The sequence below is a fragment of the Nicotiana tomentosiformis genome, chromosome 7 (genome assembly GCF_000390325.3).
Source record: "Nicotiana tomentosiformis chromosome 7, ASM39032v3, whole genome shotgun sequence".
Classification (NCBI taxonomy): Eukaryota; Viridiplantae; Streptophyta; class Magnoliopsida; order Solanales; family Solanaceae; genus Nicotiana; species Nicotiana tomentosiformis.
In genome coordinates this window covers 84,962,385-84,981,897 of record NC_090818.1, presented here as the reverse complement: position 1 = coordinate 84,981,897, position 19,513 = coordinate 84,962,385, and the positions used below count along the sequence as shown (strand labels likewise).

General features: G+C 41.9%; 1 protein-coding gene across 1 annotated transcript; it reads left to right on the top strand.

The window, feature by feature from the left end:
• The first annotated feature begins 13,529 nt into the window (after positions 1-13,529).
• LOC138895924 (uncharacterized) lies at positions 13,530-14,596 on the top strand. Its single transcript, XM_070180683.1, has 2 exons — positions 13,530-13,858; positions 14,476-14,596. The coding sequence occupies exons 1-2, from the start codon at positions 13,530-13,532 to the stop codon at positions 14,594-14,596; spliced, it is 450 nt and encodes a 149-aa protein (XP_070036784.1).
• Positions 14,597-19,513: the final 4,917 nt, after the last annotated feature.

The window sequence follows — 19,513 nt, the reverse complement described above, 5'->3', positions numbered from 1 at the left end:
CTAACACTTTCTCTTCGAAGTAATTTGAACCCTTACCCGATCTTTGATGATGTAGACTAGTTAACTTAGATTTATTTGCAAATAGGTTCCCTAACGCATTCTAAATCGTTAGATGGCGACTCTTCTCTTTTAATACCCATTTAAAAGAGTTATCACATGTCGAAGCCCGCTTTCACGAGAAAACGGGGCGCGACAATCAGACTGACGCGCTCTGATGCACTCATACAAAGAAGACCGAGAAATCACGCAAGCAAGAACCCGTCTAGGCTCCGAAATATCTAACCTCACGAATTGATTGGCCAAAAACCCGAACATCCAATGCTTGCGGTCTCTCACCAACTGGAATATATGCAAGGGTACCCATAATCTCTGCCTTTCTATTGAAGTCAACGGCCACCACGTTGGCCTTCCCGGGATGATATAAAATGGTGATATCATAGTTTATTAACAACTCTAACTACCTCTGTGTAATGACCCGACTAGTTATTTTGTGTAATTTCGTCCCTCTTCCCTTTTTGATGGTTCACACATGTATAATTCAGGTTTTATGACTTATTGGGTTGATTGGTTTTGTTTCTGGAAGGTTTTGGGTTGATTTAGACCCTTTGATCCTTGGCTTAGAAGCCTAAGTTGTTTATGTTGACCAATGGTTGACTTTTGTAAAAATAACCCCGAAATAGTATTTTGATGGTTTTGTAGCTTCATATCGTGATTTTGGACTTGGGTATATGCTCGGAATCGAATTTGAAATTTCGTAGGTTGATTTGTGTTGTTTTGCTGAAAATTAGCAATTTCAAGTTTAGATGTTTTACTGTTGGTTAACTTTTAGATATAGGGTTCAGAATATGATTTTGAGAATTGGAATAGGTCTGCTATGCTATTTAGAACTTGTCTACAAAATTTGGTTTTATTTAGAAGTGAATTGATAGGATTCGAACGCTTAGCAATTTTAGAAGTTCTTGAACTTTACTTTGAAATTCATGCATTTTGGTGTCCAATTCGCAGTTTTAGATGTTATTTTTGTGTTTTGATTGCGCAAGTGAATTCGTATGATATTTCTAGGCTTGTATGGATGTTTGATTTGGAGCCCCGAGGGCTCGGATGAGTTTCAGACATCTTTCAGAATGATTTGAACTGAAAAAAGAAAATATGGTGTGCTGGTGCTCTCAAATCGCAATTGCGAGCACCAACTTCACAATTGCGAACATGGTAGAGGAGGGAAAGGTATTGCAAATGAGATTCCTGGTTCACATTTGTGAAATAATGGCCAGGGTAGGATAGCTCGCATTTGCGAGGAGGACAGTCTTCACATTTTTTAAGACTAAGTCGCAATTGCGACATTTCCTCAGTCTGTTAGTGGCCGCATTTGAGAGCCTTTCTTCGCAATTGTGAGGGTTTGTAAATGCGAACCCTATGCCTTCCTTGTGTTTTGTTACATCTTTAAATTTTTGAATTACTTGTAATTGAAGTTGTTATTTTGTGAAATATATTATTGTTGAGTTATTGGTGTTGAAGTTGAGAAAGCCATTATCACATTGAAGCAAAGTTGTTAATTATTGAGATATCTTTCTCGTTGAGCTATTCACCTTTATTTTGTTATTGTTGAGATTCTTGTACATATTGTGGTTGAGCAATGGACTATTTATTGTGGTAACATTGATATTGTTGATTCTCCTGGCAAGTTGTGGCATATGGGTACTTGTGATGCGAGTTATGATTATCTGGTGGGTTGATACGCATGCGGTGAGATAAGGTGGGCTTGATACGCATGTTGCTACTAGGGGAACTACTTGAAGCCACGCGGTGTGATAAGGTGGACTAAAGTGCGGGTAGCTATTTCGGAAAAAAATAATTTTTAAAACTAAATGTAAGGTTCCGCGGTTATATAAGGAAAGATTGTGATTGAAATTGTAAAAAGTGAATACGAGGCGATACCTCGGTTGTGATTCTTGTTGTGCATTTCATATTGAAACAAGTTATTGGTTGAACAGTTCTTGTTATTTTATTTCTTCCTTGTCTTATCAGTTTTGTTTGTATTTGACTATTGTAGTTCTTATTATTTTCTCCCTTCTTGTTACCTTTAATCTTACAATTCTGTCTTTAATCTACGTTACTAACCTGCTTCGTTATAATTTATTTCTCACTTTCCCATTACCTCTTGTTATTACATTTTTGCTCTGTTATTCATGTCCTAGTAGGTTTCTTGACCTAGCATCGTCACTACTCTACTGAGATTAGGCTTGATACTTTTTGGGTACTGTTGTGGTGTACTCATACTACGCTTCTGTACATCTTTTTGTGCAGATCCAGGTACGTCTGCCCGTGCTGCACGTTAATGCTTGATTTGTAGCTATTTTTCAGAGACTTCAAGGTATACCTACTCGACGTCTGTAGGCCTCAGAGTCACCTTCTGTTATCTTTTCAGTATTGTTGTTTCTTTTATTAGACACTATTAACTGTAGAGCTTATAACTCTGTCTCACCAGGTTTTGGGAGCATTGTAGTTGTGATTCAGATTTTGAGATATTTATGAGACTTATTAGTTTATATCCTGTTTCTAGCCTTTATTTCTGTCATATTCTCTCGTTGTTAGGCTTACCTAGTCTTAGAGACTAGGTTCCGTCATGACATCCTAAGGAGGGAAATAGGGGTCGTGACAAGTTGGTATCAGAGCCTAGGTTCATAGGTGTTTCGAGTCATAAGCAAGTTTAGTAGAGTCTTGTGCATCGGTACGAAGACGTATGTACTTATCTTCGAGAGGCTACGGAACTGTTAGGGAAACTCCACTTCTTTAATTCATTATCGAGCGAATTAGTTGACTTCAGAAACTAAATCTTTGACTTTCTATTCTCTTACAGATGGTGAGGATACGCACTGCTGGATCCGACGATCAGACACCCGCGCCTCCACTAGAACCGCGTGAAGCCGGGGGGGGGGGGATGTGATAAAGACCGACGCGGGACACGTGGTGCAGCTAAAGCACCTGCCAGAGCTGCAACAGAGGAGCCACCAGTAGCTCCAGTTGGGGGATAGGAACCTGAGGCGTCTATTGCCACCCCTGCACTTGAGGAGACCCTCCACAGTTCTTGAGCATGTTCGGTACTCTAGCTCAGGTGAGGTTTATTCCACTTGCACCAGCCACATCTCCGACTGGGGGAGGAGCTTAGACTCCCGTGGCCTGTACTCCAGATCAGCAGGTCCATGTTAATCAGGCCCCAGAGGTTATGCCACTGCAGCCTGTTATTCCGGTTCAGCTCGAGGTTAGGGTAGTGGCATCTGAGGAGGAGCAACTTAGACTTGAGAGGTTCAAGAAATATCATCCCCCTACTTTCAGTGGCTTAGCTTCAGAGGATGCAAAGGAGTTTCTAGAGAAGTGCCACTGTATTCTCCGCACCGTGGGTATTATGGAGACGAGCAGAGTTAATTTTACTACTTTCCAGCTATCAGGAGTAACATATCAGTGGTGGCAGACTTACGAGGATGGTAGCCCAACCGATGCAGCTTCACCTACATGGACTCAGTTTTCAGAGATGTTCTTGAGAGAGTTTGTTCCCTAAACTCTTCGGGATGCATGGCACGTGGAGTTTGAGAAGCTGCGCCGGGTCACTATGACGGTGTCAGATATGCTGTCAGATTCAGTGATTTATCTAAACATGTTCCTTCCTTGGTTTCTACAGTTAAAGAGTGAGTCTGTCGATTCATTGAAGGGGCTCAACTATGGTATTAGATATAGCATGGCTCGAGAGTTGGAGATAAATACTCCGTACCAGCGGGTGGTAGAGATCGCGCGAAGGTTGGAGGGTATGCGGGGCCGTAAAAGAGAGAGAGAGAGGAAAAGGAGGCAAAGAGGCCTCGAGATTCTGGCGGATATAGTGGTACCGGTGCCCTAGTTACAGCATGTCATAGTAGAGGCAATGTGAGCCGTCCAGTTCATTCAGCAATTTTAGCTTCTAGTGGTGCTCCAGTTATTTCGAGGTCTCAGGTTGCACACTTTACTCAGCCACTTTCTAGTGCACCTTCTACACGGGGTGCCTTCAGCGGTCAGTCCAACCGACCAGGCCAGGGCCAGTTCCAGCAGCCACGCCCATTGAGAGCTTTCTTTGAGTGGGGTGATACCCGTCATATGGTGAGAGACTGCCCCAAACTTAAGAGGGGTGCACCTCCGTAGACTACTCAGGCTCCACGGATTCCACCAGGCCCACAGACTTCACATGCTATGGTTGCTGCTCCAGTTACTGCTCCACCCCACACAACTAGCTAGGGGCGGGGGTCAGGTGAGTAGAGGTTGCCCTAAAGGGGGAAGTCAGGCCAGATTCTATGCTTTTCTGTATAGGACGAAGGCAGTCGCTTCAGACACACTCATCACAGGTATGGTTCCTGTTTGTCATATAAATGCATTAGTCTTATTTGATCCGGGATCCACTTATTCATATGTACCATCTTACTTTGCTCCGTATTTGGATATATCTTGTGATTCTTTGAGTTCTCCTATTTATGTGTCCAAGCCTATGGGAGATTCTATTGTTGTGGACCGTGTGTATCGGTCATATTTAGTTGTTATTAGTGGTTTTGAGATCAGAGTTGATCTATTGCTACTCAATATGGTAGACTTTGATGTGATTTTGGGATGGATTGGCTATCGCCCTATCATGCTATTCTGGATTATCATGCCAAGACTGTGACAGTGGCTATGCCAGGTTTGCCGCAGTTAGAGTGGAAGGGTACATTGGATTACGTTCCTAGCAGGGTTGTGTGCTTTTTAATGGCTTAGCGGATGGTTGAGAAGGGGTGTGATGCTTATATAGCCTTTGTGAGAAATGTTAGTGCTGATACTCCCATCGTTGAGTCAGTTCTGGTAGTGAGAGACTTCCCAGATGTATTTCTAGTAGATTTTCCAGGCATGCCGCCCTATAGGGATATCGATTTTGATATTGACTTATTTCCGGACACTCAGCCCATTTCTATTCCACCATATCATATGGCCCCAGTAGAGTTGAAGGAGTTAAATGAGAAATTACAGGAGTTTCTTGATAAGAGTTTCATTCGGCCTAGTGTATCGTCGTGAGGTGCTCCGATTTTAATTGTGAAGAAGAAGGATGGTTCTATGCGCATATGTATTTATTATCGGCAGTTGAATAAGGTTACATGGAAGAGCAAGTACCCATTATCGCACATTGATGACTTATTTGATCATCTACAGGGTACTAGAGTGTTCTCAAATATTGATTTGCTATCAGGGTATCATCAGTTGAAGATTCGGGATTTGTGTATTCCGATGACTGCCTTTAGGATACGATATGGTCACTACAAGTTCCTTGTGATATCATTTGGGCTGACCAACGCCCCAACAACATTTATGCACCTGATGAACTGTGCATTCTTGCCATATCTTAATTTATTCGTCATTGTATTTATTGACGACATCCTGGTGTACTCCCGCAGTCGAAAAGATCATGAGCAGCATATGAGGATCATGCTCCAAACCTTGAGAGAGAAGAAGTTGTGAATTCTGGCTTGATTCAGTGGCATTTTTGGGTCATGTGGTATCGAGTGAGGGGATCATGGTAGATCCGAAGAAGACTGAAGCAATTCAGAGTTGGCCAAGATCTGGAATCGTCCATGATGTCTAAGAATTCATGACCTTCCTTTCAAAACTGAACCGCGATCTTGCACATGCAAATCTCAATCCGACACGATGCACTGCATCTATCGTGCCATCATATGAAAACACGAGAACCACATTATTGACCTTGATTCACAAGTAGATTATATACTCGATGAGCTAGAAACCTTTCACCTGATCCTATTTATGATAAAATCACAACACATAATAAACTCCCCATGCATGTAGAAAATATCCACACCAAGCCGTGGTAGAAATCATCTAAAACTCTACGAGACCCATTTGTACATAACCAAGCCATCAGAACTGAATTCCTCGAACCTAACCAAGTCACGCAGGTCGCCAAGCCCAATAGTATTTCCACAAAACACATGTAGAGACTCACAAGTTCATAAGAACCAAAAGAACCAATTATACCCATTACCGTACTTATTCAACATACTACCCTGCCGTCCTATCTTCTCTGAGTTTCTTCTGAATTGCCTTCAATACTTCTCCTTGCTAGTATACCACGATCCTTACCCAAATCTCACCACATGAGATAGTAGCATGAAACCACGTCGTCCTAAAGTCCATAAGCTACCATATTTCCTTTTAAGCGCTCAAAATACCGCATCCGAGATACCCACTCTTAAGAGACCTTACGTGAATTTAAAGCTGTTCCTTTTACCTTTCTAATACTGAAATGACCTCTAATGATACAGATATACCACCAGTCCCAACACCACCTAATACAATTCTCATATCTTAGCCTTTATACAAATTTTTGAAATTTCTCAAACGCCACACATGAACCTTAAACCTATTAGAACCTTCTCGAGAGTCATCAACCCTATTATACTCTCAATGCACTACTCAAATAAGCCGAACGATCTTTGATCCATCAGCACACCAACACCCAAAGAAGTATCCCATCTTAACGCAGTCGAGTAAATCCCTACTCCATGCACACTACATCAGTCACAAATACAAACTCAAATCATTTTATGATTTCCATACACCCATAAAGTGTAACATACCCTGTATTTAGAAATCTCCTTACTCGAGTCAGCCACTGTCATGCCCCAAACCGATGGGCCGTGACGAGTGCCTGAGTTCTACCTGTCGAACACCCCTAAGTATACGTCTAAGATATAAACATAAAATAAGTGTAGGTCATGCATAACGCCTGGCAATAAACTATTGATTCATGTGAATAACATACACGGTAAAACATGCCCAAAAGAGATATATACATATATATACGGAATACGGTAGGGCAAGCCGACAAGGCCACATACTATCTGACTATACATGACTGTCTACAGACTCTTAATAGAATGTACAACTGTATACAGGATGAGACTGGGCCCCGTCATACCTATATATGAATACAAAAGTATCGTACCAAAACCCAGTAGCAACTCCGGAATAAATGGAGCACAATGACTCTCACTGAGCAAGGATACTAAGAAGGGGGACCGTCTGTCTGTCTACCTGCACCTGCGGGCAAGAAACGCAAGCCCCTAGGTAATAGGGGCATCAGTACAAATAATGTATCGAGTATGTAATGCATAAAAATTAGTATATAAAAGATATGAAAGAAACATGGAGTAAAGGACTCAACCTGTAAGTCTGAATAGCACTGTGAATCATGAAACATTTATAATATCATGCATATGCGTATAAATGTCATATCATGCATAGATATATGCGTACAAAACATCATCAAGCCTCTGAGGGAAACCCATCATATCATCTCAGCCTCAGTGGGCGAAATTATCAACGTATCCGAGCTTATCAGGTGGTGGTGCGTATATAATGCCATAACCTTTCCCCATATCCCATATACATATACTATACATGTATATAACGCCATCTGGTCATGGGTCAATATACATGTATAAATAAATGCAATGCATAATGAAGTAAGTCAATAAGATCACTCGGAATGTCATGAGATCCATGAACAGACGATATGATAGTACGACATATAGAGAATCAAGAACATAGGCAACCCTTGTACTTCTAAGAATAGAATTGTGAAAGTTATGTTCTTGCTCGTTTCGTTGTATCATATGGATCATGCCAAAAGGAAAGAAGGGATAGCCTTAACATACCTCAAGTCGTCAATGCAACTCAACAAAAAACTTATGACAACTAGCGCGACAACCCTATAACAAAGAAATAAATGTACAACTTAGATGGCGCTAGTATATCACATATCTCAAATGATAACTCGATTCTAAAATAAAACGGGCAGCATTTCCGTTGATTTTACTGCTCCCTCAAGCCTACTGTAGGTGAAACAATAACATAATACAACCAGCAACTCAAAAATAACAATACAAAAAAAACCCAAATATACCATAACATACCTAATCAACAAGTTATCAATTAGCCTGAAATTATAACGACGGGTGACTAGCCCACTACCTACCACATGTGGTAGTTCTCCATGCCCTTTATCCTTAAAAACTCCACAAATCAGCAGCACAATAGGCCAACAGGAGTGGGCTACAAAATAGTCCACTAAAAGTGAAATAAATCGAACTCATGGCTTCCGATCATCGTCCCGTGAGTTCTAACTATTAGGAAACAAATTTATCAACCTTCCTTGATATTTAAAAGCTTAAATACAGAAATTATGCATTTTATTAACTATGAAGTACCTTCCAAAACTCAAACTACAAAGAAAAAGAGAGGCGATATAGCGATACTTACGTCGTAGGGATCATTCTAATGTTATCGCTTCCTGATTTCGTACCCGAGATATTAATCTTCTTTGAAACCCTTGTAGAGAGCTTAAAGGTAGTTTTATGGTCTTATTTTTGTCGTGGTCTGTGGAAAAATGAAGAAAGAGACGACATAAGGGATATATATATATATATATATATATATATATATATATATATATATATATATATATCCACTTGTGAAAAGTCAAAGAGGTGCTAGCTTGGCACCCTAGCATTGGCTCTTCTTTTGACTATTATATCTTTTTATTCAAATGTCATATGAATGAATGGTTAAGAGCGCTAGAAACTAAATTCCAAGAATATCAATTTGGTATACAATATGTTCCAAGAATACCTCATATAACACACGAAATGTATTGCTAAAAAAGCTTCGTTACAAGCCCAAATGAAAGTTATTATGCCAAAATTGTGTAAGAAATCTCCATGTGCCTAAGACTCTTATTTGCTCACATGTGTATTTAAAGTCTTAATTTGAAAAGCCTTATTGTTGATGACCCATGATGATATTTGAAAGTGAAAGAAAGGAGTATGAAATATGAAGTACGGCCAACGTGCCAAGAATGATATTGCGTTATGGCCATTGGTGCCAATAAAATGATTGATATGTGAAAGATTATGAAATGAGTGGTAAATCCTTTAAATAATAAATTCTTTGGGAATATTGTTTAGCCACCGAGTAAAGGTAGGTCAAAATAACCAAACCCCAAAACTACACGTGCCGGTGTAGGAGTGATTGAGGGGTAAATCCCCGTGTTAATGTGATGAGGTTGTTTCCCCTTATTTGGGATGAGATTGATGTGTTGAGATGTTTCCCCTTAAATGGGATGAGATTATTGCTAGCAAGATGTGATTTGATATCAAACCACAAGACATTCTGGTGAGACAGCTTAGCCGATCGAGCTGAGATCGGATGCCAAGCTGCGCACATGGTGGTATTGTGGGTGGATGTCTCGGTGTGAGATGACTTAGCCGATCGGGCTGAGAACGAACTTCGTGCTAAAAGAACGGTGGTATATCGGTACTAAAGATCTCCCAACTTAAAAAGATTGAAACTTACTTGAAATTTACCTTTCCCCTAACTTGACACCTTGATACTGTTTGAGTCTCTTATTGATTTTATGTTTCCTTCTCCGTTTACTGTTACTCGTTCTATTGAGAGGGTGTTTAGTTTTACATACTAGTACTATTCTATATGTACTAACATCCCTTTTGCCGGGGGCACTGCATCTTTAATGGATGCAGGTGGTATTGATCAGTGATAGCAGCACACGCTCTCCTCAGCTGACTTGGTGAGCCCCACTTCATTTTGGGGTCATGTATCTCTTATCCTTTGTACATAGCATTTTGAGGTATAGCCGGGGCCTTGTTGCTGGAACTGTCATAGCACTCCTTTGTTTCTGTAATAGGCTCCGTAGAAATTGTTTGGGTTGTATCTTGTTTTGGGAAAGTTAAACTAAAATTGTTGTAATTGTATCACATGTTCCACTTTAACTACGAACGTATAGTGTACTATTTTGGAGACTTGTTAATGACGTAGCTAATGAAAATGAAATGGTGTTATTCACATGACCTCTTACTGTCTAATTAATGAAATATATCTTCTCTTTATTCATGGGTGAATTCAGTAGATGGAATTTTGCAGGCTTGCTCGACCGGGGTATCTCGGTTGAGTACCGGTCGCGCTCCCCGAGGTCGGGACATGACAAGCTTGGTATCTGAGCCTAAGGTTTGAAAGTGTCCTAGGATGTCTCGGAGCCGTGTCTAGTAGAGTCTTTCTTACCAGTGTGTTGTCGACCACATCTATAATTAGGGGGCTACTTGGGCATTTAGGAATAATACTCTTCCTTGATGTTCTAGATCATGCGATAGAGCTGATTGTAAGACTGTTCCTCCTCTAACTCGTACATTGCTCTAAGTTTCAGTATATGGCATCTAGGAAGAAAGCAAGAATTGTCCAAGGAGCCGATGCCACCCCAGGAGTGGCAGTCAATTCTATACCTAATGATGCAGGTGAGCACCCGAGGGGTGAGTATATTCCCCCAGCTACTACACTGCCTGATTCTACTACTCCTACTCAGACTGCACCATTCCTTACTCCTACTGAGGGTGCAACTATTCCACCTCCAGCCCCAACTTCCGGTCCTGGTGTTTCTGATGGGGATCTTAGGGGATCCATATAAATGTTGGCCCAGATAGTGGCTTCCCAAGCCCAGAGATCGAATGTTGCACCTGCTTCTTCCAGCCAGTAAGGGGATTCTGCTAGTTCCAGGGTGAACAGATTTCTTCAGCTGGATCCTCCGGTGTTCACATGTAATGATCCTGAGGAGGACCCTCAAGACTTTATTTATGAGATGCACAAAACTCTCTGAGTGATGCATGCTACTAATATTGAGGGAGTGGAGTTGGCCTCCTACCGCCTAAAAGAGGTGGTCTGTTCTTGATTCGATATGTGGGAGGAGTCCCGTGAGGAGGGGATCCCTCCGGCGAGGTGGAGTGAATTTGCCAACGCCTTCATTGACCAATTATTGGATGCTGAGACTAAGGTGGCCCGTGCTGCTGAGTTAGAGAGCCTGAAGTAGGGTATCATGAGTGTGTGGGAGTACCATATGAGGTTAGCACGCCTGTCTAAGTATGCCATCTACATGTTGCCACTATGGAGGCAAGAGTTCAACGGTTTGTGTAGGGCCTCAGCCCCTTGGTTATTAATGAGGCCGCTACAGCTGCCTTGAATTTTGATATGAACTATGGTAAGATGGTGGCATTTTCTCAAGCCACAGAGACCTGCAAATTGAAGAACCAGATTGGAGCGAGAGGGTAGCTATAAGGCCCGGTCTGCGGGCAACTTTGGTGGATCTTCCGGTGGTGGTGGTGATAGGACAACATTCAGGGGAGGGTCGTCAAGGCCATCCCAGTCCTTTGCTCAATCTTCTGTTAGTGCACCACCATCAAGGCCCTGTCAGCAGTAGTGGAGTCGTTTCAAGCCCAGTCAGAGCAATATGGGACCCCACCAGCAAGGTCGGCCTGGAGGAAGATTCAAGCAGCAGCAGAGGCTCCCATGCCCTAGGTGTGGGAAGATGCATTTCAGGGCCTGCTTCATGGACCAGCCCATATGCTACGGGTGCGGTATTAGGGGTCATATTCAGAGGTATTTCCATTCGTCCCACCAAGGTGTGGGAAGGGGTATGACACACCCAGCCAGTTCTGCAGATACTACATCCGCAACACCTCCTCCAGCTCGAGGCACTCCAACACCCACAGGGTGTGGTGCAGCTAGGGGTGGAGCACAGAGTTTGGAAGGAACCAACTGTTTCTATGCTATGAAGGATAGCTAGAGTTCAGAGGCTTCTCTAGATGTTGTTACAAGTATATTGACTGTCCAATCTCATGATGTATATGCCCTTATTGATCTCGGTTTCACTTTGTCATATGTCACTCCTTATGTTGCTATGGAATTTGGGATAGAACCGGAACAACTTCATGAGTCATTCTCTGTATCTACTCCGGTTAGTGAGTCTATTATGGCAGTGCGTGTTTATAGGGATATTATTGTCACGGTGCATGGTCGGGACACCATGGCCGATCTCATGGAGTTGGGGATGGTTGATTTTGATGTAATAATGGGGATGGACTGGCTTTATTCATGTTTTGCTAAGCTTGATTGCCGAACCAGATCCGTTAGATTTGAATTTCTAAATGAGCCAGTTATTGAATGGAAGGGGGATGATGTGGTACTGAAGGGTAGGTTTATTTCTTACCATAAGGCCACGAAGATAATCAACAAGGGGCGTGTTTACCATTTGGTCAGGGTTACGGACACCGACGCTGAAGCACCTACACTTGAGTCTGTGCCTGTAGTGAATGAATTTCTGGAGGTCTTTCCGGATAAGCTCCCTGGGACCCCAATGGAGAAGGAGATTGATTTTTCGATTGATGTGATGCCATGCACGCAGCCTATATCTATTCCACCCTACAGAATGGCACTGGTATAATTAAAGGAGCTAAAGGAACAATTAAATGATTTGTTAGAGAAGGGTTTCATCCGAATGAGTGTGTCGCCTTAGGGCATACCGGTTCTCTTTGTAAGGAAGAAAGATGGGTCACTGATAATGTGTATTGACTATCGACAGCTCAACAAGGACACGATCAAGAATAAGTACCCAATTTTAAGGATAGATGACTTGTTCGATCAATTGTAGGGTGCTAGGTATTTCTCCAAGATTGACTTAAGATCCGAATATCACCAATTGAAGATCAGGGAGCATGATATTCTTAAAACAGCTTTCAAAACCCGGTATGGGCACTTTGAATTTCTGGTATTGTCTTTTGGGCTAACAAATGCCCCAGCAGCTTTCATGGATTTTATGAATCGAGTCTTCAAGTCTTTTCTCGACTCCATTGTGATAGTGTTCATTGACGACATTCTTGTATATTAACGAAGTGGAGAGGACCATGCCGATCATCTCAAGGCATTTTGCAGACTCTATATCAACACAAGTTGTATGCAAATTTTTCAAAGTGTGAATTTTTTCTTGAATCTGTCACATTCTTAGGTCATGTCGTCTCCAGAGAAGGAACTAAGGTTGATCTGCAGAAGATTACAGTTGTGAAGAATTGGCCGAGGCCTATAACTCCAACAGAGATTCGCAGTTTCTTGGGCTTAGCTGGGTATTACAGAAAGTTTATGGAGGGGTTCTCTTCTCTTGCCTCTACGTTGACTAAATTAACACATAAGGCAGTTAAGTTCCAATGGTCAGATGCTTGTGAAAGAAGCTTCCAAGAGTTGAAATCAAGATTAACTACGATATCGGTGTTGATCCTACCAAGGGGTACGGATGGGTTTGTGGTATATTGTGATGCTTCGAGAATCAGACTAGGTGTGTATTGATGCAACATGGAAAGATGATCACTTATGCTTCTAGGCAACTCAAGAATCATAAGAGGAACTATCCAACACATGACTTAGAGCTCACGGCGGTGGTTTTTGCATTGAAGATTTGACATCATTATTTGTATGGGGTCCATGTGGATATTTTCACGGACCACGAGAGCCTTCAATATATTTTCAAGAAGAGGGAATTGAATCTGAGGCAGAAAAGATGGCTTGAGTTACTCAAGGACTACGACATCGATATTCTCAATCATCCGGGAAAGGCTAATGTTGTGGAATCTATGGATAGTTTGGCTCACTTGGAGGCATATCAAAGGACGTTGGCCAAGGAGGTTCATCAGTTGGCTAGTTTGGGAGTTCGTCTTGTGGACTCTGGTGAAGGAGGGGTGATTGTGCAAAATAGGGCTGAAACATCACTGGTTGTGGAAGTCAAGGAGAAGCAGTACGACGATCCTTTGTTAGTACAGTTGAAGGAGGGGATTCATAAACATAAGACCATGGCTTTTTCTCTTGGCATGGATGATGGTACACTAAGGTATCAAGGGCGGTTATGTGTTCCTAATGTAGATGGTCTCCGGGAAAGAATCATGGCCGAGGCTCATAATTCCAGGTATTCCGTGCACCCAGGCTCTATGAAGATGTACCATGATCTTAAGGAAGTCTACTGGTGGAATGACATGAAGAGAGAGGTAGTAGACTTTGTGGCATGATATCCAAATTGTCAATAAGTGAAGGTCGAACATCAAAGGCCCGATGGGTTGGCATAGAACATAGAAATTATGATGTGGAAATGGGAGATGACCAACACTCCTCGCAAGTTTGACTCAATTTGGGTGATTGTGGATCGACTCATGAAATCAGCGCACTTCTTACCTGTTAAAGCTACCGACATAGCGGAACAATATGCTCAGTTGTATATCAAGGAAATAGTCAGGTTGCACGGCACTCTAGTTTCCATCATTTTTGATCGGGGGGCACAATTCACAGCTAAATTTTGGAAGATATTTCAGCAAGTTTTGGGTACTTAGGTAATCATAGTACAACCTTTTACCCGCAGACTGACGGGCAGGTAGAGCAGACTATTCAGACGCTTTAGGATATGTTACATGCTTATGTTCTTGACTTCAAGGGTAGCTGGGATGATCAATTGCCACTTATAGAATTTGCCTACAACAACGATTATCATGCTAGTATTCAGATGACACCGTTTGAGGCTTTATATGGTAGGAAATATCGATCTCCCATTGGATGGTTCGAGATTGGGGAAGCAGAGTTGATAGGACCAAACCTCATACATCAGGCTATGGAGAAGGCTAAGATCATTAAGGAGTGGTTGAAAACTGCTTAGAGTCCTTTAGTCCTAACTAGCATAGGATCCTCATACTGACGTTCCACCACTTCAGTTACTAAAGAGGATATTGTCGTGTCCTGAATAGTAACTTCGGTATCACCTGAATCTAGTAATCGAACTCCAAGATTAGCTAGCTGATGAAACTCACGGGCTATCTCACTCTTCTTTGGCTGTAAATATGATAGGCTACCCATAGATCTATGGCTGAGGGCGTCAGCTAATACATTTGCCTTCCCTAGATGGTATAAAATATCAATATCATAGTCTTTCAGTAGCTCCAACCATCGCCTCTGGCGTAAATTCAATTCCTTTTGCTTGAAGACATACTGAAGACTCTTATGATCCGTATAGATATCAACATGAATGCCATACAAATAGTGCCTCCACATATTTAGTGCCCGAGGCTAACTCTAAATCGTGGGTTGGATTATTCTTCTTGTGCTTTCTTTGTTGCCTAGAAGCATAAGCTACAACCTTACCATGCTGCATCAGTACACAACCCAACTCAACATCCGAAGCGTCATAATAGATAGAGTAACCATCGGTCCCCTCTAGGAGTATCAGAACCGGTGCTGAAGTCAATCTGTCCTTCAATGCATGGAAACTCCGCTCACAAGCATCAGTCCACTGAAACTTAGTTGCTTTCTGAGTCAACTCTGTCAATGGTGCTGAAAGAGAAGAAAAGCCTTCTACAAATCTCTTGAAATAACCTGCCAAACCCAGGAAGCTACGAACCTCCGTCGGTGTTGTGGGTCTAGGCCAAGTCTTCACTGCCTCAATCTTCTATGTATCAACCCGGATACCCTCATCTGAAATAATATGTCCAAGGAAAGCTACAAAATTAATTTTTAGAGAATTTTGAGTATAACTTTCTTTCTTGTAGAACTCTGAGCACAATACACAAATGATCTGCATGCTCATCCTATGAATGGGAGTAAACCAAAATATCATCAATAAACACAATCACGAACAGATCTAGAAACGATCTGAACACACAGTTCATCAAGTCCATGAATACTGTTGGGGCATTGGTCAAACCGAACGACATAACATGAAACTCAAAGTGCCCGTATCTGGTCCTGAATGTTGTCTTCGGAATATCTTTCTCTTTAACCCTTACATAATGGTACCTTGACCTTAAGTCTATCTTCAAGAAACACCTAGCACCCTACAACTGATCAAATAAATCATCAATCATCGGGAGTTGGTACTTAATCTTGATCACCCCCTTATTCAACTGCCTATAATCAATACACATCTGCAAGGAACCATCTTTCTGTCTCACAAATAACACAGGTGCTCCCCACGGTGATGTACTAGGTCTGATAAAGCATTTTTCAAGCAAATCCCTCAATTCTTCTTTCAACTCTCTCAGCTATGCAGGTGCCATTATATAAGGAGGAATAGATATCGGCAGGGTATCTGGTAATATGTCAATAGCAAACTCAATCTTCCGCTTTGGCGGAAGGCCTGGAAGCTCATCGGGAAAAACATCAGGAAACTCATTAACCACCGGGGATAGACTGAAGGGTCAGTGACTCTGCTTTCACATCCTGTACCCGAACTAAGTGATAAATATAGCCCTTTATGATCATCTTCCTTTCCTTGAGATAGGAAATAAACCTATCTCTTGGCAATGCAGTATTACCTTTCCACTCCAGAACTGGCTCCCATGGAAACTGGAACCGAACTATCTTTGATCTACAATCAACATTAGTGTAACAAGAAGCCAGCCTATCCATACCCATTATAACATCAAATTCTACCATATCTAACTCAATCAGGTTTGCTACTGTAAAATGACTATGAACAACTACTATACAATCTCTATATACCCGTCTAACTATCATTGGATCCCCAACAGGTGTAGACACCTCGAAAGGTTCAATCAACTCAGGTTCTATCCCAAACTTACTAGAAATCAACTGAGTGACAAACGATAAGGTAGAACCTGGATCAATCAATGCATATACATCATATGAGGAGACTGATAATATACCTATGTAACAACATCAGGTGACGACTTCTGATCCTGTCGACCCGCTAATGCATAAATGCGGTTCTGAGGACCGCTCGAGCTAGATGCTCCACTTCTTCCTTCCTCTACACGACTGGCCGGTGCTTGTGAACCTTGCCCAGGGGGCGTACTGATGATGATGAACCAGCTACAGATCCTGCACCACCTCTCATCGGACAATCTCTCATAACGTGTCCTCGATAACCATAAGTATAACAAACATTCAACCCCACAAGGCACTGCCCGGCATACTGCTTACTACACTTACCACATCGTGGCAAGGGCGGCCTCATCTGACTTGACTCACCCCTATACTGAGAATTAGAGGCCCTGAAACTTTGACTGGGCCCTGGATATGTGGAATGATCAAATCTCCTACCGGCAAACTGAGGGGGTGCACTATCCGATGGTTGGGCTGGATAATGATGAAGAAAATCTAAGCTCTAGTGGCAAATAATGATGAAGAAAAGCCTCTGTAAACTCCTTCCATACTGGTGGAAGCGCATCCTCACATCTGGACAACTCCCAAGACTCGTATTAATTAACTGCAACATCCCAAGTCTATAGGAAGCTAGCTCCACTGACTCAATCTTAATGGCCTTCATTACCCTCAAAGTCCTTTGCATCCTATCGATAAATACCTGAGGGTCCTCGTTTGGATCAGCTCCAGTAAATACCGGAGGGTCCAAATTAATGAAATCACGAACCCTCACACTGATGGCCCTATCTGCATGACCAATACCTACCTCCTAGCGCGGAGCCTCTGCGGCCACTAATCGAGTCAATAACTAAATAGCATATCTCATCTCCTGACCTAGTGCATGTGGGTGAGGAGCTGGGGGTATTAGGGCGGGCGCTGGAACTGGTGCCCCTCGGATCTTCTCTGGAGATGGCAGGGTATGTGAAGTCTGATATGATGTCTCACTATGCGACTCTCCCCGAGCCCTGGTAACTCGTGGCGCTTAACTTGTAGTCTCATCAGCCACGGACTTGCCCTTCTAGGCGGCTGTAGCCTTCTTGGGCATCGCTGAAAACATAACATATCATTAGGAAAATTATACCCATTACCATACTTATCCAACCTACTATCTAGTCATCCTATCTTCTCTGAGTTTCTTCTAAATTGCCTTCAACACTTCTCCTTGCTAGTACACCATGATCCTAACCCAAAGCTCACCACATGAGATACTAGCATGAAACCACGTCGTCCTAAACTCCATAAGCTACCGTATTTCCTTTTAAGCATTCAAAATACTACATCCGAGATACCCACTCTGAAGAGACCTTATGTGAATTTAAAGTTGTTCCTTTTACCATTCTGATACTGAAATGTAAAACCTCTAATGATACAGATATGCTGCCAGTCCCAACACCACCCAATGTAATTCTCATATCTTAGCCTTTATACAAATTTTCAAAATTCCTCAAATGCCACACATGAACCTTGAACCCATTAGAACCTTCTAGTCATCAACCCTATTCTACTCTCAATGCACCGTCCAAACAAGTCGAACGATCTATGATCCCTCATCACACCAACACCCAAAGAAGTATCATATCTTAACGCAATCGAGTAAAACCCTACTCCATGCACACTACATCCGTCACGAATACAAACTCAAATTATTTCGTGATTTCTATACACCCATAAAGTGTAACATATCATGTATTCAGAAATCTCCTTACTCGAGTTATCCACTATCACGACCCAAACTGATGGGCCGTGATGAGTGCCCGAGTTCTACCTGTCGAACACCCCTAAGCATACGTCTAAGATATAAACATAAAATAAGTGTAGGTCATGCATAACATCTAGCAATAAAATACAAATTCATGTGTATAACATATGCGGGAAAACATGCCCAAACTACATATATACAAATATATACGGAATACGGTAGGGCGAGCCGACAAGGCCATATACTATCCGACTATACATGACTGTCTACAGACCTCTAATAGAGTGTACAACTGTATAAAGGATAGGATAGGGCCCCGTCATACCCATATATGTATACAAAAGTATCATACCAAAACCCAATAGCAACTCCGGATCAAATGGAGCACATCAACTCTTGCTGAGCAAGGATCCTAAGAAGGGAGACCGTCAGCCTATCTACCTGCACCTACGGGCATAAAACGCAGCCCAGACAAAAGGGGCATCAATACAAATAATGTATCGAGTATGTAAGACATAAAAATCATATATAAAGACATGAAAGATGTTACAACCCAAATTCGCATACCTTAGATCACGCCGTAAGTTAGTCGACATAAATCCAAGAAGATATTATCTTTGAGATTATAAGAAGCTAATCCTATTGGTCTTAAACGATACAAGGGTGTATAAGAGTGGTTAACAAGTATTAGAAGTTAAACGAATCAAGGATGTTGTAACCCGTATTTTCGGGTAACACTAGAGGTGATTAATTGTCCCAAGAGGTCATGTTTTAATGTATTTGAATCATATAATATCTGTATCATAAGTCTTGAAGTCAAGCGAGTTATGAAACAAAAGTCGATAAAAGTTGTCGCAACTTACGTTTATAATTTTAATTAAACTTTAGGTCAAATGTTACTACATTTTTCTCCCAAAGTAATTGGAATTATAGGGTGATCTACCTATCAAATTAAAGATCTATGAGTCTAGTTTCCAATACATTAAACCGTTCTTCGATACGATCTCGGAATAGAGAGATATTTGCGTTTTTGCGAGAGTGCGCCAAGCAACTCTCTATGGGGCCCACATAGGCGGTTTAAGACATATGGATATATATAAGATACCTCAACCCCGTTTTAAGTCATTATTTTTCAGTATATTCAGACCTTAGAACCCTAAAAACAGTCTCTCAAGGTTCTCTCATGATCCAAGACCCAAACAAAGGGCAAACAATACA